This window comes from Parus major, chromosome 26 (genome assembly GCF_001522545.3).
Source record: "Parus major isolate Abel chromosome 26, Parus_major1.1, whole genome shotgun sequence".
NCBI classification, from domain to species: domain Eukaryota; kingdom Metazoa; phylum Chordata; class Aves; order Passeriformes; family Paridae; genus Parus; species Parus major.
Window position 1 is genome coordinate 2,421,660 of NC_031795.1, and position 24,176 is coordinate 2,445,835.

The following is a 24,176-nucleotide window of genomic DNA, read 5'->3' on the forward strand; positions in this document are numbered from 1 at the left end:
AGGTCGGCGGATCCGCCCGGGCAGCGCCGGCCCCGCACCTGCCCCTGGGGCTGCCCCGCCGGAGTCGGGCCGAGCCGCCTCGGGAGCTGCTGCCGGAGCCGGCGCCCGCCATGGGCGTGGGCTATGGGGGTATGCGCTGCATCAAGATCCTGCTCTTCATCTTCAACCTGACCTTCTGGGTGAGCGCCAGGCCGGGCGGAGCGGGGCTGGGCGGGGTGGGGACACCTGCTGCGGGTACGGTGCTGGGGGTGCCGGGATGGCGGGGGTGCCGGGGATGCCGGATGCCGGGGATGCCGGGTGCCGGGGATGCAGGGTGCGGGGGTGCCGGGGTCGGGCAGGTGGCACCGGCGCGGGTCCCTCCGGGCAGCCCTGCGGGATCGGCTGCCCGAGCTGAGGCTGCGGGAGCGCCCAGCCAGCGCTCCCCGCTTCTGCTCGCTCCCAAGGAGATACAGCTCTGTCTGGGAAAGCACCGGTTCGGTAAGATGACATTGCTGAGCAGAGACAGTATCTGTCTAAACTGATCATTTAAAGTAGCGATCATTTCCGCGGCAACCACGCGGCTGCAGGAGAGGTTCCTCCAGTGCAGTGCAGCGAGGAGAACATTTCACAGCATCACGGTGCTTTTCCTAATGTCATTTCAAATAGGGAGCCAACAGCTGCTACAAGTTCATCCTAAGACAAAGTCCTCGCATCACCCCCAAGAGATTTAGGGAATGCTGTGTCTATTCTCCCCTCACTGCAACTTTTCAATAGTCTCACAGTTCCACGCAGCTGAATTCACGCTTTCTCTTCTCTCATTCTCTCACTTTCCCTCATGCTCTGTTCTCACTTCAGCTTTCCAGAAAACAATCAGCAATGTTATCTTCTTAAATGTCTTTTTCTTTCCTTCTGATTCACTGGGGTCTTTTTAAAAGAAGTCACAAAGTCATCCTGTTCAGCCACTCTGGACCAGGCAGTTTTGGGCTTTTGTCTCCTTTATGCTTGAGGCACAGTTAAACCAAAGGCTGTTCCCTCGTGGTGACAGCGCTGCGTGCTCCGGGGACACAGTGCTGCTGTGCTCAAGCTGGAGGGGCAGAGTGATGCTGCCCAGCTGCAGCTGCAAGGCAGCAGAAGGACAAAGCTTTGTGTTATTTGTTTCTCAAAAGTGACAAGTACTGTGTTTTGTTATCTGGCTTTTGGCTGAGATGGAAGGAACCATCTCCTCAGCTGGCTGGGACATTCATCCCGAGCTGCCAGGGGCACTCCATAGCCTGGAGAGGCCTTGGCAGCCCAAGGCTGTCAGCAGGGTGGTCCCCATGCTGTGACAGGGTGGCAGGGGACCCTCACCCTCTGCTAGGACACATCTGTGAGGAAAGCCATGATCCTGAGCTCCCCAGCTGTATAATTGCTCTCTTGGCTTGTGGAGTGCCAATGGATCAAGTGCCAGGGAGTGTAGACAGGTTAGGAGAGCACTGTGCCGGGCTGGCACCCACGTGGGAAGCAGCAGGTGTTTGTGAGCCTTGTACAGGTGGTGCAGGTGCCACAGACTGAAGCTCTGGGCCTGGACAGCAGCAGGACACTGTGCTTGCTCCTGAGGGATGCTGGAGCTGCCTGCTGGACACACAGCTCTGGCTCCTGAGGGATGCTGGAGTTCTCTGCCAGGTCACACAGCACTGGCAGGCTGATGATCTGTCTGGCATGTGGTGAGGCTGAGACTTCTGACTGTAGATCTTGCCCCTCAAACAACATGCTCTGACACTCCTTTAAAGGTTACCTAGTTTTATTCACATTAAAGGGGATTTTTCCTTGCACTTGACAGCATCTATCACTGATTTGTCATTTCTGTAATGCAAGATATCTACCCAGTAACGATCCTTGTGCCTCCTAGTTTTGGTGGGGGTCCCCTGCCCCACTCCATTTCTCATGACAATTCAGGCCCAGTTTTGATGATTGAATGACTGACAAGATTTGAGAATCACTAGTAAGTTCAGAAACACCACTACACTGAAGAGCTGAAAGAAAGAAGTACACTGCACTGTAATAGGAATTTGTTGTTATCAGACCCTGGCAAGTGCAGCATGCATTTTCTGACAGTGCAGTTCTGAGCTGAGGGATTTCAAGAAAGCACAAGGTGCTAAGACACCCCTGTGCCGCTCTCCAGCCGTTTGTGACTGCAACCCTGACTGCTCTGTTTGTGTTGCAGCTGGCAGGACTGGCTGTCATTGCCTTTGGGCTCTGGCTGCGGTTTGGTGGCCCCATGGCGGAGTTTGCTACAGACAAAAAGTCCCCGGAACTTTTCTTCATGGGTAAGTTCCAGTGCTGGGAGGGCAGCAGCCTCCAGCCTTGGTTGCATCCTGGGCCAGGTGATGCACCTTATGCATTGACTTACAGGAAAATCAACAATTCCTGGGCTGACCTACACAAAACTGGATATTCTGCTGCTGTGTGCCATGTGTGTGATGGCTTTTGACCTTTCTCTGCTTGGCATCCACTTCCTTAGATCTAACTAATCTCTTCTCCTGGATTTGATCCAGTCCCCACATATCCTAAGTGAATTGTGCTAATACTCTCAGAATAGAAGGTGAGACAGGTCAGAGACTTGTGGGGCTCACAAATATATCCCTCCAGAGTTTTCTGTGCAGCTGCCAGCAAACAAAACAAGTGTCCTTTCAGAATGTTCCCAGAATCAGGACAGCAGCAAAATTCTGCTTAGGAGTGCTCCCTGTGGAGGCCTCAGCGGGACCAAAGTGTCAGAGCAAATCCTTCCACAGCTGAAAAGTGAAACTACCTGGTGTTCAGTCATCTCAGGAGCTGTTTGTCCAACCTGGGCAGGAATCAGCTAGTTCCTGTGCCCACAGAACTGGGATTAGTCATGTCTAATTTTAGCATTTAAGATAACTTTTTTTTCTTTGGGATTTCCAGGTGGGTTTTGGGAAAAGCCACTTGTGTTTTATATCTATAGGTACCCTTAAACAGCAGATGTCAGGGACTGGCAGCAACTGCAGCACTCTGTCACTGGCAACTGTAACATACCTTTACACAAGGAAAGTTGAATTTTTTTCTGTTGAACACATCAGCCCTGGAGACAGACCCAGTAAAATCCCATTGGTGGAAACATTTTTGCTATCTACAAATGCCAAATGTGAGTGAATACCCGGTCCTGTCCTGGCTGTCAAGCTACTCTGACAGAGTGGAGGGACTGGGAGTTGACCAGAGGTGTCCTGCAGCAGTTACCCATCACTCCAAGATTGTGCAGTTACCTTAAATATCCCAATTCTCTTAGTGGAGACTTTGACTCAAATCCACCACAACCCCAGACCCAGGTTTCTTTAACATCTAGAGGCACAGAACTGGCTGTACAGCCATGGGAATAGATGGGGAGAATGTTATGTCCAGCAATCTTTCCTTGGCATTTTGTGAAGCTGAATAAAACCATTCTGATGAAAATGTAGTTTGGGACCTGAGGGTTATTGTAGAACACCCTACAGCACCTCTACTGACACAGAGAGCCAGGAAGTATGATCTACTTTTCCTCTTACATCTAAGCTGCTATGACAGCAGTATATTAGATCACCAGCTTCATTTCCAGATCCAGTTCATACCTGCTGAATCCCCTGTGCTGTAGATTGGAATGCTTCCCTGCCCAATCCACTTATGTTTGTCCCAGGAGATCAAACAAGACAGAAGGATGCTCTGGCCTTCAAAATCCAGTGCTGCTGGTTTGTTGGAAAGTGCTACATCCTGTGCTGTAAATAAGCACCACAGCTCCAGTACAGCCTGGAACGCATGGTGTAAACAAGTTACTCTTTGGTGCATGTGTATTTAAATCTCCAAAAGATGTAGTCTGCTTTTGCCCTGAATAGAAATTACAAAAGTTGTTCAAAGTTGTTAATTTTGAGAAGCTCTGGGGAATGTTCTTGTAAAAGTTTCGTCAGACACCATGACACTGGGTTGCCACATGTATTTATAGAGCTGCCTGTTGAAATACATAACTGAGAGGAAGTGCTGAGGAACAGGGCACAGAGGTGTTTAGAATTCTTTTAAACTTGCACTTTGGACTGAATTCTAAAGCAAAGGTTTTGCCCTTTTTTGTAATAGGCACTGAACAGAGCATTCCTGTGAAAGAAAACCGAAGAGTTTTCTGCTGCCCTTCCTCCCTCATTACAAATCCTGCTAAATGCTGTTGTGACTCCTGAGCATCTGATGGCACAGCCATGCTGAGGCTGTCAGCAGTCTGGGACCAAGGCCGTGGTAAAAGGACAATGAGAAGTTCAGTTACAGTGGGGTTTGCAGCAGACAAAGCTGTGTTTGAATGTCGTGCTGAAGAGCTTTCCCTCTCTAGGAGATTTCAGCTTAGAGTCCCCCTTGGCAGTTGTGTATTGGGCCTTTCTCAGAGTCTCCGGGACTGTTGTTTATTTGGCTCTGTGTGTTTGCTCTCTAACATGCTTTCTGGGTGGCAGCCAGGGTTTTGCATAGGAATTCTTAATATGGAACACTGTGCAGCACAGCAGGAGCAGCTGCCCTGAGGGCTGAAAGAGAAAGCAGATCAGCAGTATGACTTAAAATATCAGCATATAGCTATACATCCAAAAATAATTTCTTTATCTGTGTTCCGCTGATGGCTTTTGTGGCTCTTTGTGATAACCCAAGGCCCTGTGATCACATCAACTTTGTGTCAGTGCTTGGAACAACAGTGCAGGTGCATTTGGAGTTTGCTTTGTAGTCTGAAACACTCCAGAATCACCATCTTCTGAAAACCAGTTAATTTTCTTTCTTCTAAAGGGCAGCACATTCTGCTCTTTCTATACCTGGATTGAGCTGCCAGCCGAATCTAACCAGCTTCTCTCTTCTGCTTCCTTGTGATTGTTTTTTTCCTGGATCTGAAATGTTGAGTTAGTGTAAAATAATTGATAATTCTATCCTTGCATTTTCCATTAGGCCAGAGTGAGTCTCCTTAAATAGCTCCGTTCTTAACCAGCAGTCCAGCTGTCTCTTCTGCCCCTGGAATAGTTCAGGCCATGACTTGGCAACCAGGCTTGTTCATCTTTTCCAGCCACTGAGATGTTTTTGTTGGTTGGAGAACAGCTTACAGGCAGCAGTGCTGTGGGCAAGCACATATGTGTTCCTAGCTTTCTGTTGCTTGTGGTTTTGTTTGGTGATCCATATTCCCAACTGCAGTTTGCAATGAAAAACCTACAACAGAAAAGGTTGGAATTGGAACTCTTTGACGGACACAGTCTCCAATCATTTAACCAGACATATCTTACATTGGAGCAGGCTCCTAAAATGGGACATCTTGTCCCTGCAGCTCCCCAGCTTTTGGAGTTCCCTCTACACTGGGATATATTTTTATGTTACTCCATCTCACAGTACAGTTTTTGTGCCTGTGCTTCAAGTGGTTAAGCAAGACTGTGGCTTCCCTGTTCAGCTGCAGTTCAGCTCTGGTAGAGCTCATAGACCCTCTCTTAGCTGCACTTGAGAGGGAAAAAATGAAAGAAAAAAGGATAATTTCAGCAAAGGTCCATAGCTGGCAGATACCTTTTATCTGAGTTGTCAGTGACACTGCTCTGATCAAATGGAGAAAATGCCTGTAAAATTAAGGGAATTCCCTCAGATTGCTCATCCTTATGGAGACTCCTGTACCAATACTAGGAAACTTTTTACTGGGCAGGAAGGTCTGCAACAGTCAGAAGGAAATAAGATGCTTGTGGGAACCCAGGGTGTCAGCATTGCTGTCTCACAATTAATTGGTCCTTAATTAATTTCTTGTAGTAGTTACATTCTTAATTTTAAGAATAACTAAAGCACAGTAGTGGAAACCAAGTGCTGCTGAGTATAAGTAGAGGGCCTGTGAAGCAAAAACTGACATGAGGACTTTTTAAGGATCAGTTCCAGAACCCCATTCTTCCACCTCTGCTTTTGGTGGACAAAGGGCAACAAGCAGGACAAACTCTGTATTCCCCAGAAATGAAGTGCAGAGGGTCCCATCCCTGCCAGCACCAATAAAAGTGAAGTGTATGTACTCAACAAACCCCCTCAGGAATGGTAACAAAACCTGATGAATGCAAACAAATCAATCTGGGTGGCTCTTTCTCAGCCCTGAAATGTTGCTTCTCCTGCACAACCAGAGCTCACAACCCTCCTGCTCTGTTCTTGATTTCAGTTCCATAATCCAATCTGTGGTCCAGGCATCCATCAGGGCCAAAACAGTTGTGGACAAATGTTTTAGGGTGATTGTGCCTTTTTCTTGGGGTCAGTGAGAGCAGGAGTGATGCTGCTGGCTTTGAAAGGTACAGTTAGATGGAGCATGCCTTAGGATATGAAGTCATGTCTGGAACTGAAGGATATTAGTAGTTTTTCTCCATAGCAGTGGATGCCCATACAAGCAGGAATTGGCTGGAGTTTCATCTATGTGTACTGCAGTTCTCTGCTCTTGTGCCTCACTTTGTTCAAGTTCTATTCATGTGTTTTGGAGTCAAGCACTATACCCTTAGACAAAAGGATTTTCTCTCCTTAATCCACCACCTCTCAAACTCTACTAGCCTTTAAAATGAGACCTGTTGGCAAAACAGCCTCTGCGTAGAGATGTGAAACCACAAGAAGAGCATTAAATGATCCTGCCATCATGTATTAGACAGGCTTTTAGTCTGTACTTAACACTTAAGCAATGAATTTGTCTTTCTTCCTATCATCTTGTGTGCAGCTCTCTTTTTCTGCCTCTCAGGAAGAGTGGTTTAGAAAAAGCTGATAGTGGCCCTGAGTGGAAAACAGAAGCTGCTGCACTGGAAATTTGCTTTAAAAATATGACACCACCACTACCACCCCCTGAGAAAACCTTACTCAAAATGAAAGTTGTTCTAAAGTCTTCAGTCTCTGTTCTAGATCACAAAACCTTGCAGCAGTTCCTAAGAGTTAGCATTCCCCCTGATAGAATAAAGGCAAGAATAAAGGCAAATCTGACCAAACGAGCTAATTTAGCCTAATGGAACAATCCTTCCATCTGCCTCAGGGTGATTGCTGCATATTTGCAGGATGCTGAAGTTCAGGGTTTTTTTTTTTTTTCTTTAGTCACTTTTTGTCCATTACATTGTCCTCCTGGGTGACTTCTCCCACCCTCCTTTCCCTGCTGCAGCTGTGTAAAAGCCAGCCAGTCCTACCCTACAGCAGCAGTTGTACCCACAGTTACCCCATTTCCTTCTCCTCCCTCAAAGCCACCCTGGTTCCAGCTGTGGCTGCCCCTGGATCCCTGGAGGTTTCGAAGGTTAGGTTGGATGTGGCTTGGAGCAACCTGGGATAGTGGAAGGTGTCCTATGACAGGGGGCTGGAACTACATCATCTTTAAGGACCCTTCTAACCCAAACCATTCCATGATTCCTCTTGTTGGAGCAGCATCTCACACTCCAGGGTTGCTCAAGCTCCGTTTTCATACACGTTCTCTTTAAAAGGAGCTCTACATGCTGTGAAGCAGTTTCTACATAACAAGCAAACCAATATAACCCATTTTAACTCCTGTAAGGGAAATGTCCTGTGCTGTGTTTCACTCTGACAGAGCTGTAAATACATTTGGATTGTCCACTTCAAAGCCATTAAGAGGAAAATGTTTTGTCTGCTGGAAAAAAAAAAAAAAACAACAAACCAACGACCAAAAAGCCCTTAAGCTCCTTTTTGGGGTGTGTCAATCCAAAAACATCTTCTGTAGGGTTTGGATTGGGCTGGCTCATGCTCACACGGGATTATCCAGAGTGTCCTAATCTAGAGAGGATTGCAGAGAATCTCAAGAGGATTTCAGAATACCAAATGACTGAGTATTACAAAGGCAGAAAAAATACATTATCAAGAGTAATGCAAGTGGTAACAGATAATGTAAGCGCTACAAACACTGACAGACTTTAAATTAGCCACAACCACACATGAACATATCTTAGACTCACTATCAGTTGCTCTTGACAACAAAGTGCTTTGCTTACTGCAGTCAAACAGGCATATAAATGTCAGGAATTATGAAGAAAGGAAATGGGAATCCAACTGAAAATCTTAATGTCATTGTGTACATTTCCAGTGCACTTAGTGTCCTGAACACTCTGTGGTTCTAGTGTGGTTCTAGTCAAAAAGGATGCAACGAAACTAGAAAAAGTACCAAGACATTTGACCCTGTGGTTCTGATCAGAATGTGCACTCTAAACAGTGCCCATGTGAGGAAGTTTTCCCACACTTCACCTCATTAAATTGTAGAATCTCTTGCCACAGGATTAGAACAGCTCCAGCTGGCACAGGTGTGTTGGTGACACCTGAGTTCAGAGCAGCCTGTGGGGTGACAGACACTGACAGAGCCTTTGGGATCAGCTTTGGGAACACACTGCCACAATGCCTCAAGTGAATCTGGGCCATAATTATTTAGGGTTCTGGGATGCATGTGAGCAAAATACGTAACAAGGGCTGGTGTTCTATGGGAAAGGGAGCAAGTGGACTGGGATGTTGTATTATGGTGAGGCTGCTTTTAAATTGAAATTCAGGATTTGGGCATCAGCAGAAGCCTCCAAACTGACTGGTGCCTGTAGTGCTTTTGTGGTTCCAGGAAGATTAGCCACAAAATCTCTGCTGAATTCACACAAGACACTTAATCAGATACATCCATTATACTCAAATTAAGGGTATGTTCCACTTCTGCAGAAATTCATGCACTTTAGAGGCCTCTGCAGCTTTTCTCCAGTTCTGTAAATGTATTTTATAAATAAATATACAATGGAAATTTCTAGTAACAAGCCTGTTTCAGGAGCTGAGTTTGGTGCCACACACACAACTGTCCCTGTCTGGACGGTTTTTTTTCCAACTCCTACGTGTGTTTATCATATTTTCCAGGAGCATGTCTGTGCTAGAGGTTCCTTGGTGCTCTCCTAAGGGCTGGAGAGCCTCAATGTGGAGGAGGACATCTGCCTCCCGGGCTGCAAGGAACACACAGCCTCAGGAAAATCCCTTCAAGCCCTGTCTGGGTCCCGGGCTCTGCTGTCACTGCCGCTGGGTCCCTCACCCCCAGAACAGAGCTGCTTGTTCTCTCCGTGGAGTAGAAACAGTTGGGGGTTTGTTCAGTGTTATTTACTCAGCCCAAAAGAGAGGGGAAAAAAAGGAGAATTATTTCAAATGGAAAGTGCCCATAGCAGCCAGGTAAACAAGACACCCATGTGAAATAAAGCCAGAGACAGGGTGTGTTTGTTTGCTCCTGCTCTTTGCAGTAGGCTCCAGACAGGGATTTGTGCTTCAAGCCTTCAGTAAGACTTGGGGAAAAACAAATAAACAAACAAACAAAAGTAGCTCTGGGAGTGGGTTGTCTTCCAGAGTCTGAAATTAGACCTCTTCTAGCCCAGGCTGATCCTTCCCTCACTTTTGGTATACATAAAAATATATTGCAGCCAGTAGCTATAAAATTCCATCCTTCTATCTGGTCTGAAGAGATGGAATTCTCTACCATTGCTAATCACAGAGGTTTTGTTCACTCATAAATAACACACAGAATCCCTTGATCCGTTTTTAAGGTGCTTTTTCAGACTTGCAGTCTCCAAATAGAGCCCAAGAAGGGATGTGTCCTTATATCCAGAAGAGACAGTTTCTTAGGGAAGAACTCAGTGCCACAAGCACTGAGGCTGATCCAGAGATCTGCCGAGTTGTGGATTTGCATTCTTCACTACTGGGAGACACGGGATCTTCTGAGACTGCCAGATTACATCTTAATTCCCCTTTTAATTGCAAAGCAGTCTGCTAGAAAATGGGAATCCCTCCTGTTGGAATTTTCACAGGGAATGCCCCCATTTGATAATTTCCTTTCAGGAAAGAATGATTTTCCCCATGGGATGAATCCAAAAATCAAATATACAGAAAAGCTGCTGCTTTACAGCTTTCCAAATTTGTCTATGCAAAATAAAACAAATGCAGAAGAAAGGGCTTCCCTTCTTACACTAAGTACGTTACAGCCAGAAGGGAAACAAATTTGTTATCAGGTATTCTCTCACTTGACTCACTGATAAAAGGAGAAGTGTTCATCTCTCTTCACATCTATAAAAACTGGAGGAGGGCGGTGTGACAGCACAGACAAACAAACCACACCCCAAAAACTCAATATTTCCTCACTGTCTAAAGATCCGTCCAAAGATCCCCAGTCCTGTGACAAGTTGTTTTTCATCCTCTTGTGGTTAAAATAAGTCCCTAATTCTTCCAGAACCCCTTCAGTAATCAGTGCACTGGTTGTGTCTACTTACATCAACCAATTTTCTGTCAGATTTGCACATGGATTTTAATCTTTGGAATGTGCCTCTTCATCCCTTTGCATTCAGGGGGTGAGAGTGACCTGTTTGTGGGTCCTAATTGCAGGTGGAATAAATATTCCAAGTGTGGGCAATCACACATGGCAGAGCTCTGTCTCTGGGGCCAGTCTGGCCCTCCTTGATGCCACAGCAGCGTTCCTGCTCTCTGCATTCCCTCATCTCAGTTTAGGTGTCAAACCTTCTCTCCTTTTCATGAGCACACACAGACTGAAGAGCAGAATTGCAGGAAATGAACAGAGACAACAAGAGGTGAAAGGAAAAAATTCACAAAGCCACAAACCTTTGTTTCTTTTCCACCTTGTAGTTTTTTCCTTCTGCTGCACAAAAAGCTGCAACTGCACAGTCTTCTCATCATTTTCCACTCACCAAAACAAGCTCTCTACCCTGACCCGACTCACACACTTCTTTTTGCCACGTTCAGCTTTGTGATTTTTTTGTGTCAGTTTGTAGCTCTCAAACGTGTTCCATTTTGTGGCTATAAACTGACTTTTTTTGGTTTCCCTGCTGTGCTGTAGATGCCAAGTTGGAGGCCATGCCAAGGCTTTGTATTTTACAATGGAAGTGCTGATGAACAGAAGCTGTTTAAGGCTTTCCATCCTGCTTTTTGGCAAGGAATGGGTTTTAGTGAAGGTACTTCTGACACTGGACGCTATTGCAAAGAATGTTGTGATATTAACCTCCAAATGTCTGGATTTGCACTGTTGACCCCGACAGCTCCCAGTGCTTGATGGCTTTAGGTAAGGCTGGGGTTCCAGGGGCTGTGTGCCAGACATTGCCACCCTTTGCTTTTTTTCTCTCTAGAGAGTCTCACTTTAAATTTAGGTCTATTTTTACCAAGAATTTGTCATGGTCATGCCTACATTGCTGTGAACAGCCCATTAGAAAAAGAAGTAACAGATCCTTGTCTTACATTCTTATACCATCCAGGATATTTCTGCATCTACACCTTTGATATTGTTACAAACCAGTTTAAACACAGAAGAGCAAAGAAAACTAAGTCGGTGCATAAAACAGATCAAACCCTGAAAGATTCAAAATCTACCCAAAAAACATTATTAAAACCAAACGGGGTTAGATGCTGGTGCCAAATAATTATATATTTTATTTAATAGTGAAAGAGGCAAAGAGAAAAAGAAAGAAATAGAAAAATAAAATGGGGGTGGGGGTGTGGGGTGGTGGAACGCACAGGGAGAGAGCAACAAGGGTTAGGTGGAAGCAGATCACCCATCCGAGGGGGGTCCCAGCGATGTCTCTCTGGGCAGTGAGGGTCCTGCGCCGCCGCAAGTGCAGAATCCGGGTTAATAAAGGCTCGGGGCAGGTGGGAAGGTCTCGGTGCCTCCCGAGGGGGGCGGCGTTTGCTACTGTCCCTCGCGGGGCTCTGGCTCTGCTGCAGGGCTGGGACCCTTGGGGGCCTTCCGTGGGCCGGGCTCTGCTGTCGGAGCGGGGATGCGGCTTTTGCCGGGTTGCGGGGCGCACGCTGGGCTCCAGTGCTCCCCGGAGTGTGGGCGTTCACTGCCCTCGCCCATAGGTTTTTGTCATCACACACCCAAAGCTCTCCTGCTCCGGTGCGAGGGTCTGTGCCGGCCTGGCCGCTGATAGCCCCACGGCTGCGGTCCCCACCCCGAGGGTGGTAAACTCGATCCCTCTGAGAATGTATCCCCTGAGCTGAGCTGAGCCACTTTATCTTATCTCGAGTACTGAGCAGTGCCTTAGGCAGGGCGTGGTGGTCTTCTTCTCTGCAGCTTTTGTAGTACAGTTTTACTACAATAAGTAAAAATCCTTCATGAAGATGTTTAAAACATAAATTATAACAGTTCTGTGTCTGACAGACATCCTTCCTGGAAGTCATCTTCCCCTGAGCATCCCTGGATGTGGGTGCTGGGAAAACTCTCAGTGCAAACTGAGAAGTAACTTGGCCCCTTTGAATTTTTTTCAAACTACTCTTCATATTTCCTATGGAATATTCAGAATTGGAAGGGATCCACAAGGATCATCGAGGCCAAGTCCTGGCCTTAGGACAACCCCAAAATCACAAGTTTCATTCCAGTGTGAAAGATTACATGAGTGTATATACAGTAGAAAAGTTAAAATGTCCTTATTTTTGTGGAAATTTTATGTGTCAACATCATTTCCCATCTAGAAATAGCTGGGTATAAGCAAGTGGTAGTCCCAGGCTGAGAAAGGACAAAGTGGGATGAACTCTCCTGAGCAGAAGATGGAAGAAGGTGGATTTTAACTCCTGGCTGGCTCAGCTGTAGGGCTCAGCTTTGTTTAGTGACTGGTGTGAGTTCTTCCTGTAACACGCCTTAAAAGGGAAGTTCTGATTGAGGTAGTGCTTTAGCTCTGAGTCATTCAAGTGAAATGTTCAGGCTGTTTCTCTGACAAATGCAAATCCAAATTCCTGAAAGTGGTCTCAGCCCCAAGATTCACCGAGTTTTGCCTTTCCTAGCTACAAATAACAGAAATGGGAAGACTCCTTTCCTGTCTCTTTACTCAAATTTATCTTTGCTAAGTGGCCTGATAAGTACAGGGACAGGAGTAGGAAGTGACACACTGAATACATCCCGGAAACATCTTTGTAACTACACTTTGTTTGTTACCATGGAGATCCCAGGAAATGGCATTGTTGGTGTTTGCCTGTTGAGCACCAGATTCTGCATCTGAGCGAGGGGTTTTTGTCTTTTCCAATTCATCTTCCACCACGGCTGGCTGACCTTTCTCCCTTGAGCCATAAACATATTTGTACATCAGTAAAAACCAGTGCTGTGAATATGTGTAAAAGTGTCAGCCTGAAGAATGCTCAGTAAGTCACAGGTGGCTGAGTGTTAAAAACCCAGAAAACCTGGAATAAGAACTGCCAACACAGACAGCAGACAGCATCCCCCCAGCACCGTGTGTACTACAATTTGTAGGGCAAAGCCATATTACTTGTAATTGTTTTATTGCTATTTAGCAGAATATATCTCTCAGCAGGAAGTGGGGCAGAAGGAGGGAGGGAGGGGAGGAGGAGGATCACAATAACTGGGATAGACACAGACGCTGGAGGATGATGTGGCAGTGAATGGGCAGCAGGCAGGAGTTTGCCTTCCTTGAGCAGGCTGCACCGGTGAGGCAGAGCAGCTGGATGGAAGCTCTGCACTCAAACATTGACAGGTTTTACATTTTCCTAGCAATTGCAAACTGTCATCTGCTGGATTTTCTAGTCCAGGTTACACAAGGCCTGCTAACAGCAAACTCTGCTAACCCTGGGTCGGATTTTATAATAATATCAATTTACACTGATAACTGAGCACACTAAAGGCTCTCATTAGAAGCTTGGGTAGTCCAGGCTGGGAGCAAGGCTCACTGTGCCCTCTAGTGCACTCTGCCTGCAGCTCCACTGTCCCTCAGCAGAAGGACATGAAGAGAAGGAAGATGAAGCTCTTTTCCCCAGCAGTGGCTTGGCACGGCAGATTTCTGCATATCCTGTACAGGTCAAGGACTAGAATGACACCAAAACGGTACCAGAGCCAAGATACAGCCCACGGTTGTGGTCTGATGGAAGTTGACCCTCACAGGAACCCATGTGGTGCCTAAGCACAGATCAAAAAATGTACATTCACAAGTGACAAAAGAAAAACTCTGTGATCTGATTTCCTTTTTTCCTAGATAAAAAAAAATTAAAAACAAAACAAAACAACAACAAAAAAACCCAAAACACAAAAACAAGCCCAAAATACCTGTTAAATAAGAGTATTTCCAGGTGTCAGGTTACAGCTGGGGTCCTAGGTCTGTATGGGGCCATGCTGCCATCTCGCATGTTCCTTTCAGTTCCCCTCCTGCAGAGCATTACAGCACATTTCCAGCCCCAGGTTTCCCAGAAACAGGCCCTCTAGCAAAGCTGGGTTTTTTTGCCTTACATTGCTTATTGCAGAGGTGTAAGGGGGTTCTGGATGGTATGGTGCTTGTTCTTCCTGCACTGAGCTGTCCCTGGGACAGCAGACTTGGAAGGTGAAGACACAGATTCTTATCACGGAATAGTCACAACTGGAAGGGATGGACCAACAACGATCACCAGGTCCAACTCCTACGTGAATGGCCCATCCAGGAATCAAACCTGCAAAGTTGGTGTTTATAGTACCATGCTCCAAACAGCTGAGCTAATCTCAAATTGTCTTATTTAATTCTCCAAGAATTCTGAAGAAAGCATTGCTCTCCTCCTGTGGTCAGAGAACCTTTTCTGTGCAACCAGTTTTGTTATACCTTGTAAATGGGTGGGGCTGATGAAATACATAGCAGGCTCTGGGGAGAGAAACCTTCTGAAATTGTTGCCTGGCTCTGATTTCCACAGGACTCTATGTACTGGTGGGAGCAGGGGCCATCATGTCAGCAGTTGGATTTTTCGGGTGCTGTGGAGCAGCACGGGAGTCCCAGTGCTTAATTGGAACAGTGAGTAAAAAGCTTCAAGGGCCTGGGCTGTGCAGGAAAACCATCCAAAGCATCCAATGTTTGGTGTTGTTAACAGAAAGATCTTTACAGTCCAACACCTCTTATGTCCTTTTATTGGCTATTCCAGTTTCTCTGGACTCAGCAGCCACCATGCTACTGCAGAGCTGGCATACATGTAGAGGTGCTCTTGCTTGTCCCTTGTGATGTATTCCCTGGAATTACCCTCTGATTTTCCTCAAGCTCCCTCTGAGCCACATCTTTGCCATTTCCCCTTTGTTTGAATGTGACAAGAAACCTGCCTTGGCAGCCCTGTGCAGAGTCTCCTCAGAAGCTTTGGTTCAGTGTGGGCTGTTGAGGCCTGGGGAGGACAACGGGCTGGCTGGCAGCCCCTGTGAACAAGCTGCACTCATGTGACATTGTCTCCTTCCTCTGCAGTTCTTTGCTTGCCTGTTGGTGATATTTGCAGGTGAGGTCACTGCTGGAGTATTTGCCTTCATAGGCAAGAAAGTGGTAAGTAGCAAACAGTGTCTGATGTAGTGATGGGGTAGTTACAGATTTCAGTGCTCACTCTGGCTCTTCCATAGGAAAACTTTCCAGGAGACTTTTCCCTGGAAGACTCTCTGACATGCTTATCTGGAGCTTGTGTTATCACAAGTTTAGAATAGGATGAAGTTTTTGCCTCCTCTGTTCAGTTAAAAGTGGAGATGTGGTTCAGCCTTGAAGGAACATCAAGGGGAAGTGTATGAAAAGAGGGTATTCCCTGAGAGAAGGGCAAACAAATTTAGGCACTGAACTTCCCCAACTCAGAGTGTTTAACCAAAGGACAGAATAGAGCCTGTGAACATTCTGACCCTCTGAATGCCATCAGACCACAAACCCTCCTGGCTTTTGAGTCACAATACCTGTTCACCAGGCACAACTTTTTGCCCTGGAGGTTGAGGACACAGGTGAAAGTCTTGGACTGGGGGTAAGACTGATTTGCAACTCACTTCAAAAGTGTGATTTCTGCAGGCAATACAGGAAGCCCAGAAAATCTACGAAGATGCTTATGAGGACTACATGAAAAACCCAGTGGGGAAGGTCAACAGTACCATCTATCGCTACCATGTGGCTGTGAGTACTCCTCCACCTTAACACCTCACTCCATTGCTCCACTGTCACACTGCCCTTTAGAATCCAGAATTCCTCCCTCTGAGGTATGGCAAAATAGAACTGAATATACTTAAAATCCAGTCAGAGGCTCACAACCCTGAGAGCTTCCTGAGGGCTTTGTCAGAATTCTGGGTTTTGGATCTCTACATTTGAAAGTGCAATTAGCCAGGCTTTGAAATTTCTGGTGCTTCTGGTCTTTGTGTGCAGAAGAAATGACTGTTATGGCCCTTCTGGATATTGAAATACTCACAAGTACAGAGAGAAGGAGAAATGTGTGCATCCCTCTGCATCTGTCTGGGAAAACGTGACCTGTGTCCCAGGACCTACAATGTGTGGCTGAACCAAGTCAGTGAAAGACCAAAAGCACGTGTGACACAGTTCAGGCCACCCAAAAAGTGAATGTCTGAATCAGAGTTAGAACCTGTGACTTCTTTAATCCTGTTTGTGTCTGTCCTGGATCTATATTGCCTCCCATGGAGAGCAAGCCCAAGCTTTGTTGCTCCTTACAGCAATTCCCACGTTCTTTAGAACAAACATTTCACAACCTCAGACCCTTTTGTCCTTCTCCCATAGCTCTTATTTCTGACCCAAAGAGGAATTCCAAGCATTTTGTGGGAGACAGGCAAACAGGAAAAACAAACCCTCTGAAACTGATTTATTACTGTTTCCAAACCCAGCACAATGTTGTGTCAAAAAAAAAAAAAATTCCAGCATTCTCTGCTGTAGCTTTTATGCATTGCCCATAATTCTGTATGTGATATTTGAACTTTCTGCATTCTCCCTTTAACAACTCCTGTTTTCTTGTAAGCCAGGGATCTGATTTTCCCAAATCCACTTGTTTGCTTTGTTATGAAATATTGTAATAAAAATCCCTTCTGGACATTGTTGTTAATACAAATGTGGCTGTTTGCTGTGGCCTCAGACAATTGAAATAAATTTTTGAGAATTTTGTCCCATGCAGTTGGAACTCTACCAGAAGCAGCAGTTTAAATATAGAGAGTAAGGTTATTATTTGATCTGTACAGATGTGGTTTTTTTTATTATTTTAGCTATTTATTGTCTCACTTTCAGTATGAAAGTAATAACTGACCTCTAGTATGAACCAGTCGGTGGCTTCCCCCTCTTTCATCCTTCATTCTCTCTTTCAGCTCCAGTGCTGTGGTAAAGGTAATGTGGAACAAACAGGATTACCCTGTCCAGAGAACATCCAGCTGCCAAAGGCAAGTGTCCTCTGTCCTGCTTGTTCTAAACACTTTTTCATTTTGGTTTCTTAGTAAAATTGGAGACATTCTGTAAGTAAAAGAAAGGAAGAAGTTCCTTTTTACTTTGCAAATTCCAGGATGAAATTCCTTATGGAATGGAGCAGGGTGGAGGCAGAATTAAACTGGAGGTCATATTGCCCTCAGTTGTGACATCTGTTTGTGGCATCCCATGGTAGCTGAGACAATACTGCATCATCTGAAAGGAAAAGGGAGAAGGAGGGAACAGAACAGGACCTCAAATTCCCCATGGAGGCTGAATTTTGGCAAGTGCCTACCTTAGTCGTGCATAGAGCCTCCTTACTAGAAACTTCATTGGTGTTAAGAAAGATATTTCTATAATCTGTCTTTTCTGGAATCTGCTTGTGATGTCAAAATGAAGCACCAAACCTCCTGATTTAGCATGGCCTGTTATATAAAGGAGTTTAAATTTAGGGAAAAAACAGAATGTAAGGAAATTACTTGCATGTGTCAGCCTCTCCAGGCAAGAGGTACAGATGCCTCACCAGAAAAGGGAAGATGCTGGGAAAATTATCCAGCAAAACCCAAAGTTTAGATGCAGGAATCTGTGACTGCACTAATATTTTTGTGTTTATCTGTTATTCAGTGAGAACAGCTGATAGAATTGATTGAAATACAGATTTCCAGGCATAAAAAAATATTTTAATTTTGTTTTTAACAGAACTGCCTGGTTGAAATTCAGAATGTAATTGATACTCATCTGCACTTAGTTGGAATTGTTGGAATTGCAATTGCTAGCATCACAGTGAGTAAAATCCATGTTCTCAAATCTCTCCTTGAACCCAGTACTCTGTCCCTTACTCAAAGCTTTGTGGAAGGTTTTTTGCAGCAGCTGGTGAGGTTACTCAATTCTTATAATTTCCAGTGTGTCTTCTCCCTGGGAACTTCCCCCATCAGTGCAAGCAGAGCTGTGTGGCTGTGCTTTGCAAGTTCATTTTGTGTTCTTAGACAGGGTCCAAAACACTCTTCTGTTGTAAGAGTAGGAGAGCAGAGTGCACATGAACCAAACCGAAGAGCAGAAGGCTGTAGCAGCATTTAATGTACTCCAAAACAACTGCAGGCTGAAGCTTTAAATCCTTTAGGATACATTCCTTAGTTTTCATGAGGAATGGAAAGTAGCCACTAGAGCTGTGACCAGTAGATGTCACCCTGTCCCAAGGACACAGCAGGACCGGCATGCTGGGGCTCACCAGGCTTTAGCACAAAGCTTTTTCCAGCATGTCTGTGCCATCACTTCTTTCAGACTCAGACACGAGCAGCACAAGAAGCCACAATATTAGTAAAGAAACACTCCTTTAGCTGCTGGGAAGAGCAGGACGTTCACAGATTTATGTGGACACTGAAAGCTGTGCATATCGGAAGGGTTTCTGCAGGTAACAGAAACTATGGTGTGCATATTAAACAATCCTGAGGTTTGTCTGAAACATGAAGGGACTCAAAAATACAGCCAGGCAGCAGAGGTGAGACAGAGATCAATAACATCAAGGACATACCAAAACTGGTATCATCTCCCCTTGGATCCCCACCTCAGACACAGCAAAGGTCCTGAAGTGACCACAACCTCTTCAGTGACAGAAATACACCTGCACCTTTTTCTGTGCTTGTTTCTGCCACTTGCTGGGCTGTGGGAGCTCAGCTGTGCCCATCCTTAGGGAGGTTTGTGGGGAGGGGACATGAACCCAGTGCTTTAAATGCCCATCTCCCACCCTTAGCACTGCAGCCTCAGGAGGCAGCTGCTTTGGAGAATTGACCTGTAGCAAGAAAGCAGAGCCTCTGGCAACACTCACTGTTCTCTGCTTTTATCATTCTCTCTAGAGAACAAGTTCCCTAACATGAGTGGGGATTCAGATTTAACGTATAGTCTTGTTCTTGAGCACAGGAATTATTCAGAGCTCAGCACCAGCTCCAGGGGCTCTGGAATCACCCTCTGCTCTTACTCAAATGTGTGTCATATTCCACGTAGAAGCATTTTGAAGCTCACAACACTCTGCTGCAATACTGAGATACCACCAATAGTCACAGTTATTATGTGACTGAAATTGATGTTAATAACATTAATATTTGGGGCAGTAGTGCTTGCCTGGACATTTAGAACAAAGAACAGTGAAACCTCTTCCATGTTTATTGTCTGATGTTTTGGGGTTTTTTGGGCAGTCACTACTCTGCCATAGGGACTTTCACACGGTCTGATATGCTAATTGTTTTATAACTGTTTTGTAAGTGGATCCCTAAATTACATCCCTTCTCTTCTAGATCTTTGGCATGATATTCAGCATGGTTCTGTGCTGTACGATCCGTAACATGAGAGAAATGATCTAAAACTGTCACTGCACAACTGTGCCCCAGGAGTTCCAGACTAAGCTTACAAGAAGTGCTCTTCTACCCAATTATTTAATAATTGTAATGCATTTTAATCAGTGTTTTAACATACTGAGAGGAAAATATCCCATTAGATGATCAGGTGTATTGTATTAGTTACAATTAGTTACAGTAAAGCTGAAGTGAAAAAAAAAGGGTTTAAAATGTCCTTTTTAATGGAAAAAAAAAAAGCACAGGTGCATCTAAGACTAATTTGAATTTTAATGTTTGTATATGTGCAGTTATGAGTTTACACATGTATAGATTTTGTGTAAGCACACGCATCTCTCTCCTTACAAACACATCTGGATGTGAGCAGGTCCCTGGATGTGCAGTACCTGTCTAGGTAAATACCTGCAGATGGAACACACTGGGTGTGCATCCAGAGTGTCCCCGTGCAGGATGTGCACATCCCACAGGGACACAGAGCTCGGAACCTTCTCACACCTAGTCCATTTGCCAAGAATTAGCAGAGGGACATATGCCATTGTAAAAAGTAAGACCTATGATCCATTTTGTGACTTTATTTTCCAAATAGTTCCAGAGTAGAACTAATAATATTAGTCTTTATTTTAAAAAATAATTAATGCCTAAGGGCCTGCTCCAGCAAACATGAATTCATGTGAGTAGACCCACTGACTTCACTGTCATGCAGAGACTAGGTATTTCTTTTTTGTAGGACTGGACCCTTCATGCAAATGCAGAAAGCTCTGGGGGAGAAAACACGTCCAAGGAGATCCAGGCTAAAGGAAGAGGGGGAAAGAGGTGGGAAGCTGGCAAGACCAGGCAGTCATTTGGGACCAACTGCAGTGGAAAGTGTGCTTAAGCTTCCCAAGCTAGGCTCAGGTACACCAAAAACCCCAACTGAGAGTTCAAGGGGCCACTAAAATCTACATTCAGCAGCCCCTTTGTCCCAAAAGCCTCACTGTGGCTACAAACTGGTGCAGGAGTGGAGCCTAGGTCCAGAAAAGCAGCCCCTTTGTCAGATCTCTGGAGAATTTAACTGGCCTGTGGAAGCCAAACAAAGAGTGAAAGTGGTCAGAAAAAGACACACAGCACTTTAATATCCTCAGTTTCTGCTTCTGTGACTATCACAGCTTCCACGGGGTTCTTACCTCAACCTCTCGCCCTTTCCTGGGGGCAGAAGGCAGGAAAGGAAAGATGGAACATTTTTACAGAGCTATGAAGTAAGTTTTTTTTACTGGCACCTTTAGATTGCATGTCAGGTATAATATTACACTGTGTGCTTGAAATACCTCAGGGCTTGCGTTTACATAGTTTGTTTCTATATTTTAATTTTTCTATTTGTTGTATTTATTCGTAAGAGAATGTTCCTTTTGAACCAGCCTAGAAGGGAGAAAGATTGTCCCCAGAAAAATAAATTACATCAAATGCTCAGGATCTCTTAATTTTTGGCTTACTCGAACGAATTCACAGTTTCAGAGAACTGCTTTTTGCTAACTATACCCCCATAGCAGCAGATCTGGTGATCACCACTTCAGATTCCTGATGCCGTTGTTCCATACATGATCGGGAGAAGTTCAGTCAAACTACACATTCCAATAGACCATTGCCTAAGAGGACTTGGAATTTACAAGTCATGGGGTCCTTGTTCCGCTGAAACACAGTGGAACAAAATGGGATTTCAGGAAATGCGTGTATTCTAGTGCACATTTTTGTGTGGGATGTGTCACCCTTTATCTATTACTTACTTTTTATCTTGTATTCCCCTAGGAAACTCAAACTCCCATCAGTTTTCTTCAAGACTTGGGGTAGTGCTGCTCCTGCAAGTCTCTTGTTTAGTTGACACATCTTGCTGTCTTTTACATGGATTCCTCTTTTCCAATCGTCCAACCATGAGCTGTGGCACTGCACTAAGAGCTGGGCACAGCAGGCACAGCTGACTGAGCTGTGTCCAGGCTGAGCTTTAGGCTGGCAGGGACACGTGAGATCACACACCAGAAAAGAATCAGGCTTGTGTCACTCTGTCACAGCTGATTAGCAATGGATATTAATTAAAAACAGGGTCTGGGACCTCATTCTGCAAGAACCAGAACAGGAAACAGGACCCTGATCTGCCGCTTGCTCCTAAGACAGACTCAGCTGGGAGAATGGCAGTGGCAGCAAATCCATGAAGGTCTCAAGCTGAAACTTAGCAATCAGTTTAACACAGCAGCCAGAAAAGCAATTTCCTGGCTCCCAGGTGTCCCTGAGACTGTCCCTACAATTGTTGATGATGGGGTAGTGCCCAGCTGGGATGTGTTGTCCCAAGGTAGTACTGGAAGAAAGAAGAAACTCTTGTAGAGTGTCATTTTTGCCACTCAGGACAAGTCAGCTTTCCAGTAAAATCAGTAAAAATAGCACCACAGCCAGTGGTTCAGGTTCCAAGATTGTTGCCCTACTGGGTTAGAAACTGACTGCAAATACAGTGATCTCCTTGTGTTACATTCCCCCTCATAATGACAGTATTCTATTCATTTTAAACACATCTACACATAATTTGGTTTCATTCCTCAAATTCATAGCACCAGAATGTAATGACAGGACCAGTTTATCTCTTTATTTATTATTTCTTGAGTAAGTTGGAAGATGCCCACTCCTGCTTTGAGATGCACTGGATGCCAAGGCAGCTTGCAGAACCTGCTGTTGCTTTCCCAGCCCTCCGCTCCCCCAGAACTACAAAACTACCCCAGTGCCTTAGGAAAATGGGAAAAAATGGTAGAAAAAAGCCTATAAACTCAGACTCCAGCCACCAAACTTTCTGTGGAAGAGTTTTGGGTTGGTGATTTGATTTTTTTCTTCCTCTAAAGAGGGCATTAATTTTCTGAGCATTCCTGCATAAGCTCTAGGGTTACTGTTATTTAGGTCTAGGGGATACTTGCACTGCATACCAGGAACAGGACAATATCTGTTACTGGTTTAGTTCTCTGAGTTATTGTATAAATTAAGCTGGAAATCAATGTTATTCATATACTAGTGCCTTTAACAGAATCCAGGGATAAAGGTCTTTTGTAGTTTCCTGCTGTTGTGAGGTACTTAATATAATTGCAGTTTTCTCTGCATCTTAGTAAATGAAGGTATTTTTTGAGAGAGTTACTGCCACATAAGGCAGCAAAAATACCCATTTATCCTGTCCTTTGTACCTGTGTCAGAGGAAAGTGACAAAAGATCAGATCCCTCCAGGTGATAGAATTCTGAAAGCTCATCACACATGTTTTCTTGTTCTCCTGTTAAACAGTTTGTTCTAAAGTATAAAGATAAAAGTTACTGATGCCCTTATTGTGTCCCTAAACATCCTTATTCACATTTCCCTTGTCTAATTTTTCTAAGTAACTGATTTCCATGGGAGCTTCCTTTGTCACAGGGAAACCTCAACCAGTTTTGGTACCTCTCAGAGATCACAGAGCAGCTAATGAAGCTCAGCCCTGTGACATCCCTACAATGAAGAATCTTGATACTGATAGTTTTATAACAAAACATGTTTCACGTGTCTTGAATAAGAAATTGAGTTGTCTTAAGCCCTCAAATGCTGTATTGTAAAGCCTTTGCAGGCTACGGATGAACAGCATCAGAGGTTGTTCATAGAAAATGTACATAAATAAAGCTTTTCAATCTTTTTCCTCTCTATTGGTGCTCCAGCCAGGAGGTTCTCCAAAACACAAACCACTTCCAGGATAATGTGTATGGTACATAGCATAAATTATGATTTTGGACAGAACTGGTGTATCGGTTCATGCTGCCAAGTCTGTGGCAGAATTACCTCTTGCTTTGAAAGAAAACAAACTTAACTCTGGCTGAAAATAACTTTCACTTCCCTATGATGTGTTCCGAAGTGGCGTTTTATCGGCTTTGTGTCTTGAATTTGAAACAACTTCCTAATAAAAATAACCTGGAACAAACGACTCCCAGAGAGAACTCGATCCGCGCGGCCAGAGCCCCCCCAGGCCCTGAGGGCACCCCGGGGCTGCCTCCGCCTCACCTGTGCATCCAGATGGACCTGGATGATGGCACCGGGTGGGCTCCATGTGACGGAGCCAGCGAGGCAGGCAGGGCGCCGGACTGGGAATAGGGACTGGGAATAGGGACTGGGAATCAGCATCGGGACTGGGATCAGCATCGGGATCCGCTGGGATCCGAACGCGGCGCCGCCGCAATTCCCTTCCAGGACCCGCGAGCAGGCGAGGCTCCGCCCACTGCGGGCGGGGCAGTGGCGGTGCTCGATCCCCATTGGCTGCGCGCGCTGCGGGCGCGGCAGCGCCACAATCCGAGGATGGTTTGGGCGGGAAGGGGCCCTGAAGCTCGTTCTGTTTAACCAGGGTGTTCCAGGCCCTGTCCAACCTGGCTTCGGACACTTCCAGGGATCCAGGGGCAGCCACAGCCCCTCTGGGCACCTGTGCTAGGGCCTCCCCACCCTCACAGGGAACAATTTCTTCCTAATATCCAGTCTAACCCTACTGTTTGTGTGAAGCCATTCCCCCTTGTCCTGTAGTCCTTGTAGCCTCCCTTCTGGTACTGGAAGGCCACAGTAAGGTCATCCCGAAGTTTCTCTTCTCTAGGCCGGACAATCCCAATCTCCCAGTTGTGAAAAACGAGGTTCACATAATTTTTATAGAATTTTAAAAGTTTAATAAAAAAGACAACTAAGAGAAAAAAATAAAGCAAA

At 45.4% G+C, this 24,176-nt stretch overlaps 1 protein-coding gene and 1 long non-coding RNA gene across 2 annotated transcripts; one reads left to right on the forward strand and one right to left on the reverse strand.

Moving 5' to 3' along the window:
- Nucleotides 1-16: 16 nt before the first annotated feature.
- Nucleotides 17-23,415, forward strand: TSPAN2 (tetraspanin 2). Its single transcript, XM_015650702.3, has 8 exons — nucleotides 17-179; nucleotides 2,183-2,285; nucleotides 14,626-14,723; nucleotides 15,159-15,233; nucleotides 15,735-15,836; nucleotides 17,024-17,095; nucleotides 17,817-17,900; nucleotides 19,409-23,415. The coding sequence occupies exons 1-8, from the start codon at nucleotides 111-113 to the stop codon at nucleotides 19,472-19,474; spliced, it is 669 nt and encodes a 222-aa protein (XP_015506188.1). The 5' UTR covers nucleotides 17-110; the 3' UTR covers nucleotides 19,475-23,415.
- Nucleotides 4,561-11,986, reverse strand: LOC107214904. The gene is made up of 2 exons (XR_004500268.1): nucleotides 11,482-11,986; nucleotides 4,561-5,172 (listed from the first exon to the last, which is right to left on the reverse strand). It is a non-coding gene; the product is annotated as an uncharacterized LOC107214904 (long non-coding RNA).
- Nucleotides 23,416-24,176: the final 761 nt, after the last annotated feature.

Coding starts and splice junctions, on each gene's coding strand:
- TSPAN2 (XM_015650702.3), top strand. CDS start 111: ATGGGCGTGGGCTATGGGGGTATGCGCTGCATCAAGATCCTGCTCTTC. Junction 2,286..14,625: donor CCCGGAACTTTTCTTCATGG/GTAAGTTCCAGT, acceptor TGATTTCCACAG/GACTCTATGTACTGGTGGGA. Junction 15,234..15,734: donor CCTTCATAGGCAAGAAAGTG/GTAAGTAGCAAA, acceptor TGATTTCTGCAG/GCAATACAGGAAGCCCAGAA.